The sequence below is a fragment of the Loxodonta africana genome, chromosome 3 (assembly GCF_030014295.1).
Source record: "Loxodonta africana isolate mLoxAfr1 chromosome 3, mLoxAfr1.hap2, whole genome shotgun sequence".
Classification (NCBI taxonomy): Eukaryota; Metazoa; Chordata; class Mammalia; order Proboscidea; family Elephantidae; genus Loxodonta; species Loxodonta africana.
In genome coordinates, this window is record NC_087344.1 from 82,372,250 (window position 1) to 82,396,338 (window position 24,089).

General features: G+C 38.3%; 1 protein-coding gene across 1 annotated transcript in view; it reads right to left on the reverse strand.

The window, feature by feature from the left end:
* ZSWIM5 (zinc finger SWIM-type containing 5) overlaps window positions 1-20,558 on the reverse strand; it is a 198,470-nt gene extending 177,912 nt beyond the window's left edge. The window contains exon 1 of the mRNA XM_003415562.4: window positions 19,918-20,558. Within this exon, the coding sequence (XP_003415610.2) occupies window positions 19,918-20,515 (598 nt within the window). The 5' untranslated portion in view covers window positions 20,516-20,558. The remainder of the gene's footprint in view (window positions 1-19,917) is intronic.
* Window positions 20,559-24,089: the final 3,531 nt, after the last annotated feature.

The window sequence follows — 24,089 nt, forward strand, 5'->3', positions numbered from 1 at the left end:
TCTGAAGAATTCCTCACCCCTCCTTTAAAACCCAACCATACAAGAAGGTAGAGAAACATATAATCTCATATAAATGAGATAATGTATGTAAATATTCAACACAGCACCTGGTATATAGTAAACTCTCACTACATGTTCTTACAACAACCCCAAGAGGTAGGTATTATTTCCCATCTTAGAGATAAGGATACTGTTACTTAAAGATAAGTAATTTACTCAAGACCAAGGAGCTAGTAAGTAACACAGTTGGAATAATGTCTCCAATTGTAAGGTTTGTGTTATTTATCACCAAGCTATACTAACTCTTCTTATTCCATGCAAATGGCATAGAGCTGCCAGATTAAACTTCCTAATATATTTTAGCATGTCACTTCTCTATTCAGGTACCTCCAACAGTTCCCTACAGTCAAAAATCCAAACCATTCTACTTCTGTATTCCTAATTGCCTATCACAGTTCAGCCCACAAGTTGTACTATTGAATGAACAAATAAATGAATGAGAAAACTTCTATTGCAGTGATAATTGGCATCAGATGGTAGGATTTGAATACTTTCATTAGTATTTCCCACATCACCTATCTTCATGCACACTGCATTAAAAAAAAAAAAAAAACTCACTGAACTTATACATATAAGCAATATCTGTCACAGAACATCATCCGTTTTTCTTTTTTAATCTCCCCACAGGCAATATTATGTGTCTAAACCAGCAAAACACTAAAATTCAGAAACATCTCTGTGTGAGTATGTGTGTATATGCATGTGTGTATACATATGTTTGTATGTGTGAACTATTTTATTTCATTTTAAAGACTAAAGTTCTAAATCATTTCAAAGGTTAAATAACATATATGAGGCTATTTATGTAAAGTTATATACATATATCTCTGTCCCTATAAACTGAGAAATCTGTCTAACAGGATATTCTGATAGGATATTCTGATGATTTTTACCTTTTTCTCTGAACTTTCATATATTGCTGTAATTTTTAAATGAGTTTATAATCTTCAAAAAACAATAAAGTTAGTTAAGGTATTTTAAGAAAGAATTCTTTTTGAATCCTTAAAAGGAAGTAAGATTAATCATATTCCCTCCTGCCTCACTCAAAAACATGTTGAAAGAATCACATCTGGGGAATAAATAGTAAAGTCCTAAGAAAAGATAACTACTTAAATTAGAAGACAGTTTTAAGAACTTACATTCTTTCATATGATTATTGACGATTAATTACATTTATCTCACAATACAGGAATCATATGAATTTTTCTGAAACTCTGAAACTTGCTCTGGAATGCACAGCAGCTAAAGCGAATGGAAGAAATGATGAAGTAAAAGAGCTGAACAGAAGATTCCAAAGGGCAGCTCAAGAAGACAAAGTAATATATTATAATCCAAGAAGATGGACTATATGAAGAACAATGTGGTATCAATATTGATGAAAGACTCAGAAACAACCTGAGATACACAGATGCCTGCTGAAAGTGAAGAGGACTTGATGCACTTACTGATGAAGATCAAAGACCATTGTTGTTGTTAGGTGCCATCGACTCAGTTCCAACTCATAGCAACCCTATGCACAACAGAATGAAACACTGCCCGGTTCTGAGCCATCCTTACAATCGTTGTTATGCTTAAGCTCATTGTTGCAACCACTGTGTCAATCCATCTTGTTGAGGGTCTTCCTCTTTCCCGCTGACCCTGTACTCTGCCAAGCATGATGTCCTTCTCCAGGGAGTGATCCCTCCTGACAACATGTCCAAAGTATGTAAGACGCAGTCTCAGCATCCTTGCTTCTAAGGAGCATTCTGGTTATATTTCTTCTAAGACACATTTGTTCGTTCTTTTGGCAGTCCACGGCATATTCAATATTCTTTGCCAACACCACAATTCAAAGGCATCAATTCTTCTTCAGTCTTCCTTATTCGTTGTCCAGCTTTCACATGCATATGATGTGATTGAAAATACCATGGCTTGGGTCAGGCGCACCTTAGTCTTCAAGGTGACATCTTTGCTCTTCAACACTTTAAAGAGGTCCTTTGCAGCAGGTTTACCCAATGCAATTCATCTTTTGATTTCTTGACTGCTGTTTTCATGGCTGTTGATTGTGGATCCAAATACAATGAAACCCTTAACAACGTTAATCTTTTCTTCATTTATCATGATGTGGCTCATTGGTCCAGTTGCGAGGATTTTTGTTTTCTTTATGTTGAGGTACAATCCATACTGAAGGCTGTGGTCTTTGATCTTCATTAGTAAGTACTTCAAATCCTCTTCACTTTCAGCAAGCAAGGTTGTGTCATCTGCATAATGCAGGTTGTTAGTGAGTCTTCCTCCAATCCTGATGCCCCGTTCTTCTTCATATAGTCCAGCTTCTTGGATTATTTGCTCAGCATACAGATTGAATGGTGAAAGAATACAACCTTGGTGCACACCTTTCCTGACTTTAAACCAATCAGTATCACCTTGTTCTATCTGAACAGCCACCTCTTGATCTATGTAAAGGTTTCTCATGAGCACAATTAAGTGTTCTGGAATTTCCATTCTTCACAATGTTATCCATAATTTGTTATGATCCACACAGTCGAATGCCTTTGCATAGTCAAAAAAACACAGGTAAACATCCTTCTGGTAGTCTCTGCTTTCAGCCAGGATGCATCTGACATCAGCAATGATATCCCTGGTTCCACATCCTCTTCTGAAACTGGCCTGAATTTCTGGCAGTTCCCTGTCGATATACTGCTGCAGCCGTTTTTGAATGACCTTCAGCAAAATTTTCCTTGTGTAGGATATTAATGATATTGTTCTATAATTTCCACATTTGGTTAGATCACCTTTCTTGGGAATAGGCATAAATATGGATCTCTTCCAGTCAGTTGGCCAGGAAGCTGTCTTCCGTGTTTCTTGGCATAGATGAGTGAGGACCTCCAGCGCTGCATCCGTTTGTTGAAACATCTCAATTGATAGTCCATCAATTCCTGGAGCCTTGTTTTTTGCCAATGCCTTCAGAGCAGCTTGGACTTCTTCCTTCAGTACCATCGGTTCCTGATCACATGCCACCTCTTGAAATGGTTGAACATCGACTAATTTTTTTTGGTATAATGACTCTGTGGATTCCTTCTATCTTCTTTTGATGCTTCCTGTGTCGTTTAATATTTTCCCCATGGAATCCTTCACTATTGCAACTCAAAGCTTGAATTTTTTCTTCAATTCTTTCAGCTTGAGAAATGCCAAGTGTGTTCTTCCCTTTTGGTTTTCCATTTCCAGCTCTTTGCACCTGTCATTATAATACTTTACTTTGTCTTCTTGGGCCTCCCTTTGAAATCTTCTGTTCAGTTCTTTTACTTCATCAATTCTTCCTTTTGCTTCAGCTGCTCGACTACAGCCTTTAATACAGATTGCACCTCAACATAAAGAAAACAAAAATCCTCACAACTGGACCAATAAGCAACATCATGATAAATGGAGAAAATATTGACATTGTCAAGGATTTCATTTTACATGGATCCACAATCAATGCCCATGGAAGCAGCAGTTAGGAAAAAAAAAAAAAAAGACATATTGCATTGGGCAAATTTACTGCAAAAGACCTCTTTAAAGTGTTGGAAGGAAATGATACTGCTTTGATGACTAACGCAAGCCATGATATTTTCAATCACCTCATGTGCATGCAAAAGCTGGACAATGAGTAAGAAAGAAGAATTGATGTCTTCAAATTACGGTATTTGTGAGAAATATTGAATATACCATGAACTGCCAGAAGGATGAACCAATCTGTCTTTAAAGCAAGTACAGCCAGAATGGCCCTTAGAATCAAGAATGGTGAAGCTTCATCTTCATGTACTTTGGACATGTTATCAGGATGGGCTAGTCAATGTAAAAGGACATCATGCTTGGTAAAGTAGAGAGTCCATGAAAAAAAGGAAGCTGCTCGATGAGATGGATTGACAACAGTGGCTGCAACGACTGTGAGGACCCTGCAGGACAGGGCAGTGTTTCCTTCTACTGTACATAAGGTAGCTATGAGTCGGAACCAACTCGATGGCACCAAACAACTCTAGAAGATGCAGTTTTTGGGAAAATGATACATTTAACAGTATAGAACCAAGAAATTTCAATACAAGAATTCATCAGTTACTGAAAAATCTGCCAACTGAAAACAAGTATTCAGTGTTAGCTTCCAGCACGGCCCATGTTACAACGGAACAACCAGAATGCAGTTAAAGAGAATGCTGACACATTGTGAAAAATGTAACTAATGTCACTGAACGATTTGTGTAGAAATTCTCAAATGGGAACCTAATTTGCTGTGTAAACTTTCACACAAAACACAATAAAATCTTTTTTAAAAAATGGCCCATGTTTCGCCATAAACGTTTTCAATTCCATAAAATCAAAGCTTTCTTAAAAATTTAATACAATGCTAAATATACTCCTGCTGTTCTTTCAACAAGCTCTAGCAGTATAGCAGAGCAAAAAAAAAAAAAGTTCAAAAATTAATTTTACATTGAAAGAATTAGTGTATAGTGTTTTTTTTTTTGTTGTTATGAGGTCAGAAAGTCAACTGAATTTCAATTTTCTGCAATGGCTATATCTGACAAAGATTAATTTAAAACAGATATTTTCCCTGAAACCAACATCCATTGAACAGTTTCATAGCCTATGAATCATGTAAAAGCCTCTCTTGCTGCAGCTGTACTGACTACAGCACTTCTTTCAACGGTAGTTCAGTTTATTTTTTAAGATAAAAGGTCATATTATTATATTCCATAACCCCATGAGGACTATTGTTTTTAGGTGCCATTGAGTCAGTTCCGATTCACAGCAACACCATGTACAACAGAAGGAAACAGTGCCTGGTCCTGTGCTATCCTCATAATTGCTGCTATGTTTGAGCCCATTGTTGCAGCCACCGTGTCAACCCATCTCATTAAGGGTCTTCCTCTTTTTCCAACACTCTTTACATTATCAAGCACGATGTCCTTCTCTAGGGACCGGCCCCTCCTGATAACATGTTCAAAGTACATGAGATGAATTCTCGCCTTTCAAGGAGCACTCTGTACTTCTTCCTAAACACATTTGTTCATTCTTCTGGCAGTCCACAGTATATTCAATACCCTTCACCAACACCATAATTCAAATGCATCAATTTTTCTTCGGTCTTCCTTATTCATTGTCCAGCTTTCTCAAGCATATGAGGTGACTAGAAACACGACAGCTTGGATCACCTTAGTCCTAAAGGTGACATCTTTGCTTTTTAGCACTTTAAAGAGGTCTTTTGCTGCAGATTTGCCCAATGCAATACGCTATTTAATTTCCTGACTGCTGCTTCCATGGACATTGATTGTGGATTCAAGTAAAACGAAATCCTTGACAATGTCAGTATTTTCTCTTCTTATCACGATGTTGCATATTGGTCCAACTGTGAGGATCTTTGTTTTCTTTATGTTGAAATGTAATCCATACTGAAGGCTGTAGGTTTTGATCTTCATCAGAAAGTGCCTCAAGTCCTCTTCACTTTCAGTAGCAAGGTTGTGTCATCTGCATATCACAGGTTATTAATGAGGCTTCCTCCAATACTAATGGCCTCATTCTTAAATTATTTGCTCAGCATACAGACTGAATAAGTAAGGTGAAGGAATACAACCGTGAAACACACCTTTCCTGATTTTAAACCACGCAGTATTCCCTTGTTCTGTTAGAAAGACTGCCTCTTTGTCTATGTACAGGTTCTGCATAAGCACAATTAAGTGTTGTGAAATTCCCACTCCTCATAATGTTATTCATAATTTGTTATGGTCCCCACAGTCAAATGCCTTTGTATAGTCAATAAAAAAAAAAAAACAGGTGAACACCTTTCTGGTATTCTCTGCTTTCAGCCAAGATCCATGTGACATCCTTGTTCCACGTCCTCTTCTGAATCCAGCTTGAATTTCTAGTTGTTCCCTGTCAATATACTGCTGCAACCATTTTTGAATGATCTTTAGCAAAACTTTACTTGTGTGTGGTATTAATGATATTGTTCAATAATTTCCACATTCTGTTTGATCACCTTTTTTTGGAATGGGCACAAATATGATCTCTTCCAGTGAGTTGGCCAGATAGCTGTCTTCCAAATTTCTTGGCATAGACCAGTGAGCACCTCCAGTGCTGCATTCATTTGTTGAAACATCTCAGTTGGTATTCTGTCAATTCCTGGAGCCTTGTTTTTCGCCAATGCCTTCAGTGCAGCTTGCACTTCTTCTTTCAGTACCATCAGTTCTTAATCATATGGAACCTCCTGAAATGGCCGAACATAGACCATTTATTTTTGGTACAGTGACTCTGTGTATTCCTTCCACCCTCTTTTGATGCTTCCTGTGTCACTCAATGTTTTGCCATAGAATCCTTCAATATTGCAGCTTGAGACTTGAATTTCTTCTTCAGTTCTTTTAGCCTGAGAAATGCTGAATGTGTTCTTCCCTTTTGGTTTTCTAATTCCAGGTCTTTGCACATTTCATTATAATATTTCACCTTTTTCTTCTCAAGCTGCCCTTTGAAATCTTCTGTTCGGCTCTTTTACTTCATCATTTCTTTCTTTTGCTTTAGCTACTCCACGTTCAAGAGCAACTTTCAGAGTCTCTTTTGACATCCATTTTGGTCTTGTGTTTCCTGTCTTTTTAATGACCTTTTGCTTTCTACATGCATGATGTCCTTGATGTCATTCCATAGCTAGTCTGGTCTTTGGTCACTAGTGTTCAACGTATCAAATCTATTCTTGATATGTTCTCTAAATTCAAGTGAGATATACTCAAGGTTGTACTTCAGCTCTCGTGGACATTTTTCATCTTCTTCATCTTCATCTTGAACTTGCATAAGAGCAATTGATGCTCTGCTCCTCAGTGGGCCCTGGCCTTGTTCTGACAGATGATACTCAGCTTTTCCATTATCTTCACAGATACAGTCAATTTGATTCCTGTGTATGCATCTGGCGAGGTCTACATGTATAGTTGCTGTTTATGTTGTTGAACAAAGGTATTAGCAGTGACTAAGTTGTTGGTATTGCAAAATTCTATCATGCGATCTCCAGTATCATTTCTATCACCAAGGCCGTATTTTCTAACTACCGATCCTTCTTCTCTGTTTCCAACTTTCACATTCAAATCACCACCAATTATTGATGCATCTTGACTGCATGTCTGATCATTTTCAGACTGTAGAAGTTGGTAAAAATCTTCAATTTCTTTATCGTTGGCATTAGTGGTTGATGCATAAATTTGAATAACAGTTGTATTAATTGGTCTTCCTTACAGGCAAATGGATATTATCCTATCAGTGACAGCTTTGTACTTCAGGACAGACCTTGAAATGTTCTTTTTGATGATGAATGTAATGCCATTCTTCTTCAATTTGTTATTCCCAGCGTAGTAGACCATATGATTATCCAATTCAAAATGGCCAAAACCAGTTTATTTCAGCTCACTAATGCCTAGATATCGATCTTGATCTATTCTATTTCCTTTCTGATGACTTCCAATCTTCCTTATTCATACTTCACACATTCCACGTTCCAATTATTAACAGATGTTTGCAGGTATTTCTTCTCATTTTGAGTCATGCCACATCAGCAAATGAAGGTCCCCAAAACATTATCCATCCACATCATTAAGGTCAACTCTACTCTGAGGAGGTAGCTCTTCCTCAGTCATATTTTGACTGCCTTCCAACCTGAGGGGCTCATTTTCCAGCACTGTATCAGACAATGTTTTTCTGCTATTCGTACAGTTTTCAGTGGTCAGTTTTTTTTAAAGTAGATTGCCAGGTGTTCCTCCTAGTCCATCTTAGTCTGGAAGTTCCAGTGAAACCTGTCCACCGTGGGTGACCAGGCTATATTTGAAATACTGGTCCTGTAGCTTCCAGCATGACAGCAACATGTAAGCCACCACAATATAACAAACTGACAGATGAGTGGTATAGAGTTACTATACGACCCAGCAATTCCTTATGCCCCTATAAAAACTTGTACACCAAATTCATAGCAGCATTATGCATAATAGCCAAAAATTGGAAACAACTCAAATATCCATCAACTGATGGATAAACAAAATGTGGTATACCCTTATAATAGAATATTACCCAGGCATAAAAAGGAATGAGTACTGATACATGCTAAAACATGGATGAACCTTGAAAACATTATAGTAAGTGAAAGAAGCCAGACACAAAAGGAGACATATGATTCAATATATATGAAATGTCTAGAGTAGGTAAACCCATACAAACAGAAATTAGATTCGTAGTTGCCAGTGGGTAGGGTAGGTGGCAACTGGGAAGTTGTTGTTGTTTTCTGCCTTTGAGTCCGCTCCGACTCATGGTGACCTTATGAGTAACAGAGCAAAACATTTCTAGGTCCTCTGCCACGTTTATGATTACTGTAATTTGGAGGTACAAGGTTTTTTTTGGCAGTGATGGAAATGTTATGGAATTAGATAGTTGTGACGGTTGTACAACACTGTAAGTATACTAAAAACCACGCAACTGTACATCTTAAAATGGTTAAAATGATAAATTTTATACAGTGTAAACTTTATCTCAATTAAAAAGGCAGGGGAGCGTTTTTTTCATTCCACAAATATTTATCTGTTGCTGTTGTATGCCGCAGAGTCAATTCCAACTGACAGCAAGCCTACAGGACAGAGTAGAACTACCTATAGGATTTCCAAGGCTGTGATCTTTATAGAAGCAGATGGTCACGTATTTCTACCCCACGGAATAAGTAGTGGGTACAAACCATCCACCTTTGAGTTAGCAGCTAAGCACTTAACCATTCCATCACCAGGGCTCCCTTATTATGTAGCAGGCCCTATGACAGACCTTTAAGACACAGAACTGAATAAGACAAATATTTTCAAGAGATCTGGAAAAGACCTGAGGGATCACCTGATTCAATACCTTCTTCAATTTACACATCTAAAAAAAATAATAAGGTATTGAGAGATTAAGTCACAGAGCCAACAATGTAAGGCTAAGGCCAGGACCCATTTATCTATATCCTAATCAGTGCCATTTCCACATCATATTTGTACATTAATAAAAAAGTTATGATAATCAGAATTGATGTGATACATAATGCAAAAATTCAGAAGACGACACCTGGACTTCAAGCTTGGGAGAACTGGAAAATGATGCTGCCTAACTAATTGGTATGAGCCCTGGTGGGGCTGATCAAGAACTAGGGCTGCTAACCAAAAGGTCAGCAGTTCAAATCCACCAGCCACTCCTTGGAAACTCTATGGGGCAGTTCTACTCTGCCCTACAGGGTCCTACGAGTTGGATTCAACTCATGTGTTTTTTTAATCAGTTGATAAGGAAATCAGAAAGAAGAGTCTATTTTTAGGGACAATGTTAAGTTTCACTTCAAACATGTTGATTTTGAGTGGCTAGTAGAGTATCCACTTAGAAACATCTAGCAGGCAAATATACATGTTGACCTTGAATTCCAGAAGGAAAACCAAAGATTCAGACTTAAAAGTCATATTATTTATATAGGAATATTTACAAAGTACTTTTGCATACATTAGGTTATTTAGAATTCACAAAAATCCCAAACCTTTTGCAGATGAGAAAGCTAAGACAGATCTCCCAACTCCAAATTCTGAACATCAAAATTATTTGGACAAGCTTCTAAGTTTCAAAGGGGGGAAGCAGCTGGCCAAGCACATGGAGTTCTGGACCCCACCCCAGTCTCCAAGGCAGCTCAGATTTTATCTACTTCATAAACTAGAAGATTTCATTTGAAAATGAGAATACAGTTGCTTCAAACAAACTTTAGATCATTACTATTATACCATGTTATCTTATTCTCATATAATAGCAATTGAAGCTGTGGAAATAAATAAAATTGCTAAATTGGAAGGCTTGAGACAAGAAGGTGCATCCTTACTTTTTGGAGGGTAAGAAAAAAATAAAGGAGGAATGCATAAAGAAAACCAAAATGGTGAAATAAAATAACAATCTAGGAAGGAGTGTTTTGAGGAAGGTCAGTAGACTCTATGTAGAAGACACAAAGATGAGGACTGGAAAAAGGATACTGTATATGGCAATCACGAGGTCACTGGTGACCTTTAAGAGATCAGTTTAATACAGTGAGTGAAAGCACAAATAAGACTGATTTCAAAGACTTCAGAGGTGGGGTTAAGATTGAAGAAGCAATGGTAATAAATACAGAATACTCTTTCAACAATTTTGGTAAACACTATAATAAAAATAAAAATAATGAATATTTACATAGCACTTATTATGTGCTAGGCCCTATTCTAAATTATTTACATATTAACTCATTTAATCCTCAAAACAACCCTATAATCTAGATTTGCAGCTACGGAAACTGAAACATAGTGAGGAGCCAGAATTCTGAGGCTACCTGCTCCACAGTTCCTGTACAGATGTGACAGCATATATACATATGATAGTTACATAGAAATATATATGATAGTAAAGAGTATAATAATATAATACTGAGTGAGAAAAAAGATTAGTTAAGATTAAGAGTTTTTTTCAGGATAGGAAGTCAAAACATGAGGAATGATTTTATACTGCTAATAACATCAATGTATATGGGTGATGCTTGCCAGCCATGTCAGTAAATCAGGTGTTGACAGATTTAAGCACAATAAGCAGGCTGGCTTTTCCTGAATGTATTAAGGCTGCAGGCTTCCATTCAATAAAACCATGAATGAATAGGAAAAAAAATGAAATTATTCCTATGTCTTCCAAAGACACATTTTCCTGTTGCTTACAGACTTTTAAAAAAAAAAAAGAATTTCTTTTTTTTCTTACAGACTACAAGACAATGAATGGACAAAAATCTATTTTGCTGATTAGCTCCATCATATTTTTGTACCTAAAAAGAAGCAACAATTTTTTGTTTTTTAAAATACGGTTATCTGAAGATAATAAAGCTATGCTAAAGCCAGGAATCTATAGTTTATTCTAAGAAAAAAGGATTAATATCTGGTAATATTTTCATCATATTCCCACCTGCCAATGTTACCTCTTGGAATCAGTTACAGACTAGAGTATCACAAGACATATGAAATGTTAATACAGTAACAATTTCATGAAAGGAGAGCAGTATATAGTGCTTTCAATCTTCATTGTAATGAGACATAATTTTAATATTATAATTAGAACTATATAAAAATGGAGCAAAATATCCAGCCCCCATAGTAACCACCTCTATTATTACAAAACAGTCTGCTAAATGCTATTGTATATGTGTATCCTGCACTAAACTGTGTATTCTTTAAATAGAGGAATTATGTTCTATTTTGTATAGAACATTAAAAAAGTTAAATGTAAATTTTATGAAAGAGTGAGTTAGTGAAAAAATATGAAGAAAATTATACCTTGGCATTACATTTCCACAAGTTATTTTTGATTGTGGTGACAGTGAAAAAGAATTTATACAGTTTGTAATGAGACCATTCCAAAATACAGATGCACATATTTTTTAAATGGTGAGATAATTCTCTTTGAGATTCATCAATAAATCTACGATAGGTAAAACAGAATGGACTGAAGTAGGAAAGAGGGTTAAAATACTTCACAGCATTTGTGTTGTAAAAATGACATAATGTTTTCATTGCCAACAATAGGTTTTAAAATACTGGTAACACTAACTGAGATGAGCACTCTTCTACAGCAGTTTCTCAATCTCGGCTGCACATAAAACTACCAGGGGAGCATTTTAAAAATTCTGAAGTTTGGTCCTCATTCTCCACATATTTTGATTTAATTAATTTGGGATGAAGCCTCAGCATTGACATTTTCGAAAAGTTCCCAGGTAATTTCAATGTGAAACCAAGACTGAAAACCATTGTTCCTTTCTTTAAAATACAAAAAAATTTAGGTAAAATTTACACTGAATAAAATTTATCGATTCTAAGCAAACGATGCAATAAGTTCCGACAAATGAACAGCCAAGTAACCACCACCACAATCATAGAACATTTCCATTGCCCAAAAAAGTTCTCCCATACCACTCTCCCCTCTTTCCTAGCAACCACTAATATACTTCATCATTATAGCTTTGGGTTTCCTAGAATTTCAAGATAAATGGAATTGTATTGTATATAGCCTTTTGTGTCTGCCTTCTTTTATTTAACATAATGCTACTGATATTCATCCATATGGCTGAGTTGTAATTAGTTCTTTTTTGCTGCTGAATAGTATTCTATTGTATGGATATATAACAATTTCTTTATTCATTCACCCACTGATAGGCATTGGGTTGTTTCTAGTTGTTTGGGGCTATAATGTACAAAGCTGCTATGAATATTCAAGTACCAGTCTTTGTATGAACAAATGTTTTCATTTCTCTCAGGTAATGCGTAGGAGTGGGATTGCTGAGTCTTATGATTAAGTGTATGATTAACTTTTTGGGAAACTATTTTCCAAAGTGGCTGTACCATTTTGTACTCCCGTCACCAATGTATGAGAGTACCACTTGCTCCACACCCTTGTCAGAACTTAGTATTGTCAGTCTTTCTATTTTTAGCCAGTCTAGTGTGTGTATGAAGCAGAATGGGCATCAGAATTGGAGGAAAACTCATTAACAACCTGTGATATGCAGGTGACACAATCTTGCTTGCTGAAGGTGAAGAGGACTTGAAGCACTTACTGATAAAAATCAAAGCCTTCAGTATGGATTGTATGTAAAGAAAACAAAAATCCTCACAACTGGACCAATAAGCAACATCATGGAAAATGAAGAAAAGACTGAAGTTGTCAAGGACTTCATTTTACTTGGATCCACAATCAACCTCCATGGTAGCAGCGGTAAAGAAATCAAACAACACATTGCACTGGGCAAATCTGCTGCAAAAGATCTCTTGAAAGCATTAAAAAGCAACGATGTCACTTTAAGGACTAAGGTGCACCTAACACGAGTCATGGTGTTTTCAATCACCTTATATGCATGCGAGAACTGGACAACGAATAAAGACTACTGAAGAAGAATTGATGCATTTGAATTATGGTGTTGGCAAAGAATATTGAATATGGACTGCCAGAAGAACGAACAAATCTGTCTTGGAAGAAGTAGAGCTAGAATGCTTCTTAGAAGCAAGGATAGTGAGACTTTATCTCACATACTTTGGACACGTTATCAGGAAGGACCAGTCCCTGGAGAAGGACATCATGCTTGGTAAAGTAGAGGGTCAGTGAAAGAGAGGAAGACCCTCAAAAAGATCGACTGACACAGTGACTGCAACAATGGGCTCAAGCATAACAACGAGTGTAAGGATGGCACAGGACCAGGCAGTGTTTTGTTCTGTTGTAGCTATGAGTATATGCAGGCCTCTGGGTGGTGCAAACAGTATGCTCCTGACTACTGACCTGAAGGTTGGTGGTTCAAAACCATCTTGCAGTGCCACAGAATAAAGGCCTGGAGATCTGCTTCCATAAAGATTATAGCCAAGATAACCCTATGGAGCAGTTCTACTCAGTAACACGTGGGGTCACCATGAGTTGGAATCAACTTGGCAGCAATGGGTTTGCTTTTTTCGTTTTGTTTTATTTTAGTGTGTATGTAGTAGTATCTCATTGAGACTTAATTTGAATTTCCTTAATGACTGATGATAATAAACACATAAACAACTGTTTTTTAAGGCAAGCAAACCACTAGGGAGAAAGGTGCTTCTTTTGACTCAAGCCTGCTTTTTTAAGATGGTAACAATGTTACACTGCTTTGGGTACCACATTCATCACTCTATTATAATGAAAAACAATCATATGACACAAAAACATGTATAAATATAACTTTTCAAAAGCAGGTTTCAGAGAACCCCCTAGAGTCAAGTACCCATTCAAGTTTAAAATCTCCTGCCTACAGAAAGATGGCAACATAATTACACAGAAGCACTGGTTTTATACCCCAAGGTAGGAAAACAAAGTATTCTGGAAAGATTCCCACCAAAAACAGGATAACAATTATTTACTGAGCCATACACATAACAAGTGATAAAATGAATGAATCAAGAACTATTTAATATACCTACTCCTCACTTGTTGACTATCTCATTAACCCTTATCCTACATTTTGCATTTATGACAACAGTAAAAAATCTACTATCCATCAATTTTGCACATTAACGATGTACATCTGGCAGTAATCTTTCATGACCAGTGGGGTGTAGTGTGCCCACCTACATTTTTCGCCTCTTGGGTCCAAAGGGACATATGTGTCCCACATAATATTTTATGATCTGATGTGGTCATCCTTCATTTTTGCATAACACTGATTTTTGCGTTATGGGTGTAATAAGCATCAAAGGTATTTTTTTAATCAATGTAACTTTTTAAAAACCAGAAACAGCCTGAAATTAAGCCACAAAGGGTCATTATATCTCCTAGGTTCCAGTCACATAAAAATTAATGAACAGAAATGTCAATACTACACAAGTATAAAAAAGTTATATGAGAATTTACTTACTCATTCAACAAACATTTACTGAGCACAAGTTAGGGTGTATCAAATTACACATTCTAAGTGGGAGAGTAGTTATACTGAAAACTAAAAATTCATCAGTGGGTTATATATAATTATGAAACGTATCATAGAATAATTTAGCATACAATTATATAATGTTAAGGCTAATATTAAAATGAGTTTTATGTCCTTGACATACCAACTTGATGACAGGCTAGAAGTGGTCAAGAAGAACGCTGCCTGTATCAGGAATAAAATGAGCTTATAAATAAATCACAAAGTAGGAAATCCACAAAAGATAATCTGAAATGGATGGTAATCTAATAAAAAAACCTAACGCTAATTCTCATCCATGTTAATTTAGGATCGGAAACAGAGGTTAAGACATGGGTCATATACTTTTGGGGTTACCCATTTCTAAAGAAGAGTTATAAAAGTTTAAAAAAAAAAACATAGTAACTGTTCATCCATACATGTATACTCTGAGCGCTATACTGCATAATCATCATTTTTTACCAAGAGTAATAATAGGTTTAACCTTTAAACAGCCACTTATTTGTCCAAAAAGTCTAACATATATTAAAAAATTAATCAATCATGCAATTAAATTGAAATAATGCATGCCTAATAAAATGAAATGGTAAATTCTAATTTAAGCCATATCCAACAGCTTTAAAAAGTCATTTTTTTTAAGTTTAAAATTAATATGAAACTATTAGGCAACAAGAAATAAGTATGAGAAGCATTTTCAGTATTTCTGCTGTGCATTAATTTATTGACTTATATTTAACACCTTGATTTTTTTTTAAGTTTTATTTTCTAAAGTATCATAAAGTAAAAATTGACTAGCTTTTGGTACACAGAGCCTTGGTGGTACAGTGCTTAAGAGCTCAGCTGTTAACCAAAAGGTCGGCAGTTCAAATCCACCAGTCGCTCCTTGTAAACCCTATGGGGCAGTTCTACTCTGTCCTATAGGGCCCTATGAGTTGGAATCGACTCAATGGCAACGGAAGTTGGTGTACAGTTCCATACAATTTAACACATGCATAGATTCATATAGCCAGCACCACAGGATATAGTTAATGCCTTGATTTTTAATAGCCACTATTGAAAGCAAAAATAAAAATAAAAATTGCTTCTTACAGGAATAAATTTCCATACCTTTCACTTCAAAATTTAGACTTGTCACTCATACTTCGATATTATATAAAAAGTATTCCTAAAACAGAGATAACTTCTAAAATAAAATCTACTATCTTAGTTAATTCATTATTTTTAAAAGCCGAAGTTCTATCCTTGAGAACCAAAAACACCCTTTGCTATCGAGCTGATTCCAATTCATAACGACCCTATAGAACTGCTCCATAGGGTTTCCAAGGAACAGCTGGTGGATTTGAACTGCCTACTTTTTGGTTAGCAGCAGAACTCTTAAGATTTATTTAAGGCTTTCATTTAAAGAAAACGATAAATAACCATTCTTCACACAAAACAGATGCCCAACACAGAAAATATACATATATTACAGCACTCATACTACTTAATGTTATCAGTTTAGTATGTGCACAAGTCCACATATCTCCCACGTGCTAAAAATTCAGACTTGTGTCTCTCTCTCCCCCTCCCTCTCTTCCTCTCTTTCAGTTTTATAACACTGAGAAGTCCATGCTTAACATTCATTCATTCAACAAACATTTGTTGACTATTAAGATGTGTGGTATATTAGGGTGATAAAGAGTGGGAAGAGCTCATTGTTCAAAAAAATAAAAAGGCAACTTGATGTAAAACTTGATAAATTTCTACACTAGGAAACAAGTTAACAACTTATCCTTAAAAGGTATGCAATTGACTTCAGTGCTGGGATATCGTAAATATAAATTAAGTCATTTTCCCCCATATTAAATTTTATTATGATTTTACCTACTCTAACTTATACATGATGCTATAAATCTTTTCAGCTGTAGATATGTTTTGTTCCACCACACAAATATAGATGAAAACAAATTATATCTAAAAATCAACAACTGTAATACTTGTTACTGCTGCATTTCACAAAAGTTATACTATAAAAAAAAATTCACAGGCATGTTTACTGATAGTATATAAGTGCTTATAATTATAAACCTATTATTTGATGCTTAAGTTATTAATATCTTCTCGAAATGCACCTTTTTTTTAAATTAACTTTGTAATTACACCTCTTCCACATAAGGTAATACTTAGTATTGTGACTCTAGTCTTGAAGACTGTCCAAGGACAAATTACGTACTTATTTAGAAAATGTTTAGACTAAAAGTAATGGATTTTGTTGAAGTTGCCTATCAGAACTATTTAAGATTTCTGGATAAATATTTATATAATTAAAATATACCAGCACAGAAGACCCCTGCATGCCTTTACCAAATTTTGAAAAATCTATTTTTCCAATTAAATATAATATTTCCATTTTTAAGACTGAAAAACTGCTAATGCTTCTTTTCCTTAAATCGATTCAGATTTCCCTGGGAAGACACAAGCCTCTTTTAAATTTTAATACAGAGAAATTAATTTAAAATATGGTGAATAGCAAAAAAGGGTCAAAACCTTAAAACTATTAGTAAATTATAGTTGTCCCATTCTTATACTATCTGCAGACTATTGAATAAGTATTTTTCACAAGATTTATACTACTGCTATTCCATGGGCTTCTTAAACAGGTTAAAAATGCAGATGCTTAAAATATTTGAACCCTATTACCTTCATAATACTGAGAGATCAGGCTGTAAATCCATTCACAGAGCTTCAAATTTACAGATGTCCATGAAAAGACTAATTTGCAATTTTCCCCTTTTAAAAGGAACAATACTTCTGATTCAGTACTGCCGTGTAAAAGAAATGTATCCTTTGAGCATAACAAACCTATAGTTCTCGCATTTGTTTATATCAAGCTGGGAAAGTTTGAGTTCTGAATCAAAATCTGGTATTTTCTACAGAACCTTTCTACAGAGCCTTTCAACCACAATCTATGACTTCTCATTACCAAATTCTACGTGAAAAGCAATCAAAAGTTACAGTATTTAATATACTTACTATTTGAACCAGTAAATTATTTTCCTTCAAAACTTGTTGTGTATTGTGATGTTTATTTAAATCCCCTTATGAATCTTTTCTTTAAGAGGATGTTGTACAAATACCCCAACTTCCCTTCCTTCCTAAAGCATCATCCTTCAATAACTTCCCAACTCTGAGGTTATAACCAACTATAGCTTGGGAACAGTAAGGAAATACGAAGACTTTTATATTGGTACCACTTAGCAATAAAAAAAGTTTGAAGTTATAAACTGAAGAACATGATTACTACCTTGCTATAAAAAATCAATTTTTCACTCATTTTTTAGTAATACTGTTATAAAACCTATCTCCTTGATTAAGTCACATACAATTTTAATTTTAGGAGATAAGGGGTGAACCTAGTTTTACATATTAAAGGGTGTTTCACGCCAACCTACAGAATTTAAAATGATAGAGAACGGAATACCCTTCTCTTGCATACTCATTAGCATAAATTAAGGTCAGAAAAATATTTAAGATTACACAGATCATGGTTCTCAAATAGCATTATCTAAAAGTATTAATTCATTTTCCTATCTTCGTCTTTGAAAACCAAAGTGAGAAGCAGAGAACAGGCTTTTACGTGTCTTTTCTCTAGGTCACAGAAACTATCATACAAGCACATACCACTCCATAAACTCACCAACTATCATATTTTTTTAAATCCTATTTAAACGTGGTCTGGATCACCCATAAAACATGAATTCATTTGGATTTTGACATTACAGTCATTTAAAAAATACATACGTCTTTGAAACTTCTCTCCCTCATTTGCCCCCTCAGAAAACTCTTTCAAACCCATCTCTTACTATAAAACAACCACTACCTTTCCAGCTTAAAATATTTTAAGCAAGAATCTTAAAGTAAAAGTTCACTCATTTAAACTCACAGAAAAAATACTTTGTAGACTAATGGAGAAATGCCTATATTCATTTTCACATTTTCAATATTTCAGTATTAAAACTGTACACCTTAATTAGTTGTTTATTCAATTCTTTCAAAAATATACACAAAGGACTAATCTTTTTCAAATAAAACTTTCTCAATGCACTGTCACTGTATTTTAGCACAAGACAAACTTACATTTCACATTTGCAAAACAAATTGTGGCATACTGTCATTTTAATAGAAACAGACACAGTGATTCTCGATAAGCAGAGCAGATTACATAAATGCACTACTATTTAAGGAAAAAAAAATTTTAGTATGTTGATTTTACCTGGGAAGAAGAGAACTAAATGGGGTTTGTGTGCATGTGTGTGCGTACAATGTTTACCATAATTCTAAAAACAATTTCCCTCCAACTCCTTTCAAAAATTAATGTTCTTCAATAAATATCAGCATATACTGTACAATAAAATGCATAAAAATACAGGTGCACTTACAGACTGCTATAACAATTCAAATAGAAAAAAAAATCAGTGTTTTAATTTTCCATACAGCATGTCAATGTTAAGCAATATCTTTTTCCCTAACCGCTCCACCAATCAGGAGCACTGCATTTACATACTTAATAAGATGAACAAATTGGCTGGAAGCTCCGGAGAAGTAAAAGAAAAATAATTTTTCATTTTCCTACAAAAAAAAAAAAAAGCAAATACGAAGACTTGTTAAAACAGAAGCATTTGAAAAACCCAACGTGACCAGCTTTTGATTTACCCGAGTCTGACAAGGAAGACAGACCCCACCCCCACTCCAGATTGTGCGGCTTTTTTTTTTTTTTTTGCTTGGGTAGGGGTGTGGAGAAGAGAAGCTGTCACATTTCCGTCTTCGGTTATTGTTAGTCCACAGCCTGAATTCCCAAGCATCACTGGTCCAGGGAGAGAAAATATTAAAGCAGGCAATTAAAACTGTCTAAAATGCACAATATTTTGTTGTTGCTGTTTTATTTTTTTCCAATTTTAAAGTTAATTACACCCAGCTTCAATCAGCTAGGACTACGGATTGCCTTTGACAGCCTGTCCCTCAAACACTCCCTGTAATACTGCTTGCTCCAGATTCATGAACAATCATCTCCTCTACAAACTTAAATTAGAAAAACGCATTTCCGACATTATGACATCCCCAAAAACATACCTGCCATCCTTTTTTGCCTTTAAAATGGGGAGTGGAGTGAAGAGTAGAAAAAAAGAGACCTATTCGCTCTCCAAACAAAAAGAAAAGAGGGTAGAGGGCAGTGGGGAAACAGTGGCAGTGGACCTGAATGAGATGTTGAGAAAAGTTTTTTATGTGACTTGTTTGTCCTTCCGCAGAGGAACAGGAGTTGGGCAGAAAGCCGGGGTCTCGGCCCAGGGCTCTGGCAGGGAGGAAGCACCTGCAGAAGAGGATGCCAGGGACCAGAGAGGAGCCGGGCAAACACCTACCGACTTGCAGCACGTTCTCCACGGAGCCGCTGTCCAGCAGATGGATGCCCCGGCGGAAGGGCAGCCCCTCGCCGCTGCCGCCGCCGGCCGCGCTGGCTCCTGCGCCCAGTCCCGGGGACGCCCCAACCGCGGCAGCCCCGGGGGCGGGGCCGGCCGGAGCTGCGGCCCCGGGGGGCGGCGGCGGCCCCTCCTCGGCCGGCGAAGTCCCCGCGGCGCCACCAGCAGCGCCAGCGCCGGAGCTACCCCGGTACTGAAAGCTGGAGTACATGCAGATCTCCCGCTCATTCCGCGGGAAGGACCAGTAGACGATGCGGCGCTGCACGGGCTCCGGGATCCGCTCGAAGCGCTCCTCCACCCGCTCGTACGCCCACTTTTCCGCCACTGTCTTGGCGGCGCAGTCCAGCAAGGACTCGGGCTGCAGGTGGGGGCGGGCCCCAGGGGTCAGGCAGCTACCGCCGACGCCCCCTGCCCCGCCGCTGACCGTCCCGGACGAACCGCGAGGGTAGTGAGGCGGCGGGCTGGGCCACGAGCACAGCCGCTTGGCTGGGGAGACCGGCGACGGCGAGAGCAGCTCCTCTCGCTCACCTCCTTCCGCCATTGCTGGGGACTGACTGACTGACTGAGGCTGCGGCGGCGGCAGCACCGGCTGTAGCGGAGACCCCGGCCACGGCCACGCGCCCCGCGCAAGCGCCCAGCAGTGGCGCCGAGGGGGCGGGGCGACCGAACCCGCGAGCCGGCCGGCCCGAGTGGGGAGCTTGGGCCGGGCGGGTGTGCGCGCCGCGAAGGCCGACGGGGACAGCCTGAGGACGAGCGTGAGGCGGCGCGCTGCCCGGGCCGCTGAGAGCGCGAGGAGGGGTGGGGGGAGCGAGCGCGGGCTCGCGGCGCGCGCCGGGCACAGACAGCCCAGAACGCGCGCCGAGCGCTCGCGCCGGGCGGGCGGCGGCCAAGGGGCGAGAAACGCTGGGAAACCTTTCTGGCCCGCGCGCCTCCAAGCCCACCTGCCGCCGGGCGGGAGAGGCATAGACTGTGTGGCTGAGTGAAATGGCGAGGCCGCGAGCCATCCTGGGAGCCCCCTCCGTGAAGTCAAGGGCTTGAGGGGTACAAGGAAAGAGAAAACTCAAAATCAGGCCCCTGCGGCAGACTGACGTGACAGGAGGCTGTCACAGCTGAGCGGAGGATCTGGCAGAAAGATGCTAGGAATACACTAGGGAAAAAAATCGAAAAGTTCAGTGATGAAGACTCCCCTGGCTCCGAGTGACGAAAACTCTCCTCACGCCGTAACAATGTAAGATAAAGTCGGCGGCCCCCTCAGAGCGGGGCGAAATGGCACCGGCCCCTGGCCGGACAATGGGACGCCAAGATCTCATCGCCACGATGGCTGCGCCCTCAGAGGGTTTCCTAGGGTTTAGCACCTTGCATTCTAGGCAACAAAACGCTTTTTATATGTATTTTTGGTAGAATTCTCTGATCCTCTGCCACCAATCAAAATTAGGTCTTTCATGTTTTCCTCATTTGGCTGAGTCTCTTCCTACACGTTTGTGTTGTTGTTGTTTTGTTGTTGTTAGGTGCCGTCGAGTCGGTTCCGACTCATAGCGACCCTATGCACAACAGAACGAAACACTGCCCGGTCCTGAGCCATCCTTATAATCGTTGCTATGCTTGAGCTCATTGTTGCAGCCGCAGTGAAAATCCACCTCCTTGAGTGTCTTCCTCTTTTCCGCTGACCCTGTACTTTGCCAAGCGTGATATCCTTCTCCATGGACTGATCACTTCTGACAACATGTCCAAAGTGTGTAAGACACAGTCTCACCATCCCTGCTTCTAAGGAGCATTCTGGTTGTACTTCTTCCAAGATAGAGTTGTTCGTTCTTTTGGCAGTCCATGGTATATTCAATAATCTTTGCCAACATCACAATTCAAAGGCATCAATTCTTTTTCAGTCTTTCTTATTCATTGTCCACCTTTCACATGCATATGATGGAATCGAAAATACCATGGCTTGGGTCAGGCGCACCTTAGTCTTCAAGGTGACATCCCTGCTTCTCAACACTTTAAAGAGGTCCTCAGCAGCAGATTTACCCGAAGCAATACGTCATTCGATTTCTTTACTGCTGCTTCCATGGCTGTTGATCGTGGATCCAAGTAAAATGAAATCCTTGACAACTTCAATCTCTTCTCCATTTATCATAATGTTGCTCATTGGTCCAGTTGTGAGGATTTTTGTTTTCTTTATGTTGAGGTGCAATCCATACTGAAGGCTGTGGTCTTTGATCTTCATCAGCAAGTCCTTCAAGTCCTCTTCACTTTCAGCAAGCAAGGTTGTGTCATCTGCATAATGCATAATGCAGTTTGTTAATGAGTCTTCCTCCAATCCTGATGTCCAGTTCTTCTTCACATAGTCCAGCTTCTCAGATTATTTGCTCAGCATACAGATTGAATAGGTATGGTGAAGGGATACAACCCTGACGTACGCCTTTCCTGACTTTGAACCAGTCAGTATCACCCTGTTCTGCCCCAACAACTGCCTCTCAATCTATGTAAAGGTTCCTCATGAGCACAATTAAGGGTTCTGGAGTTCCCATTTTTCACAACGTTATCCATAACTTGTTATGATCCACACAGTTGAATGCCTTTGCATAGTCAATAAAACACAGGTAAACATCCTTCTGGTATTCTCTGCTTTCAGCCAGGATCCATCTGACATCAGCAATGATATCCCTGGTTCGACATCCTCTTCTGAAACCGGCCTGAATTTCTGGCTGTTCCCTGTTGATATACTGCTGCAGCCGTTTTTGAATGATCTTCAGCAAAATTTTGCTTGTGTGTGATATTAATGATATTGTTCTGTAATTTCCACATTCGGTTGGATCACCTTTCTTGGGAATAAGCATAAATATGGATCTCTTCCAGTCAGTTGGCCAGGAAGCTGTTTCCCATATTTCTTGGCATAGACGAGTAAGCACCTCATATAGTCTACTATGCTGGGAATAACAACTTGAAGAGGAATGGTGTTGCATTCACCATCAAAAAGAACATTTCAAGATCTATCCTGAAGTACAACAGTGTCAGTGAGAGGATAATATCCATACGCCTATATAAGGAAGACCAGTTAATACGACTATTATTCAAATTTACACACCAACCACTAAGGCCAAAGATGAAGAAATAGAAAAATTTTATCAGCTTCTGAAGTTTGAAATTGATTGAACATGCAATCAGGATGCATTGGTGATTGGAATATGAAAGTTGGAAACAAAGAAGAAGCATCAGTAGTTGGAAAATATGGCCTTGGTGATAGAAACAATGCCAGAAATCAAATTATACAATTTTACAAGACCAACGACTTCTTCATTGCAAATACCTTCTTTCACCAACATAATGGCAACTATACACATGGACCTCACGAAATGGAACACACAGGAATCAAATTGACTATATCTGTGGAAAGAGATGATGGAAAAGCTCAATATCATCAGCCAGAACAAGGCCAGGGGTCGGCTGTGGAACAGACCATCAATTGCTCATATGCAAGTTCAAGCTGAAACTGAAGAAAAACAGAGCAAGTCCACGAGAGCCAAAATATGACCTTTAGTATACCCCACCTGAATTTAGAGACCATCTCAAGAATAGATTTGATGCATTGAACACTAGTGACTGAAGACCAGATGAGTTGTGGAATGACATCAAGGACACATACATGAAGAAAGCAAGAGGTCATTGAAAAGACAGGAAAGAAAGAAAAGACCAAGATGGATGTCAGAGGAGAATCTGAAACTTGCCCAGGAATGTGGAGCAGCTAAAGCAAAAGGAAGAAATGATGAAGTAGAGGAACTGGACAGAAGATTTCAAAGGGCGGCTGGAGAAGACAAAGTATTATAACGACACGTACAAAGAGCTGGAGATAGAAAACCAAAAGGGAAGAACACACGCGGCATTTCTCAAGCTGAAAGAAGTGAAGAAAAAATTCAAGCCTCGAGTTGCAATAGTGAAGGATCCTATGGGGAAGGTATTAAATGACACAGGAAGCATCAAAAGAAGATGGAAGGAATACACAGAGTCATTATACCAAAGAGAATTAGTCAGGGTTCAGCCATTTCTAGAGGTAGCATATGATCAGGAACCAATGGTACTAAAGGAAGAAGTCCAAGCTGTTCTGAAGGCATTGGCGAAAA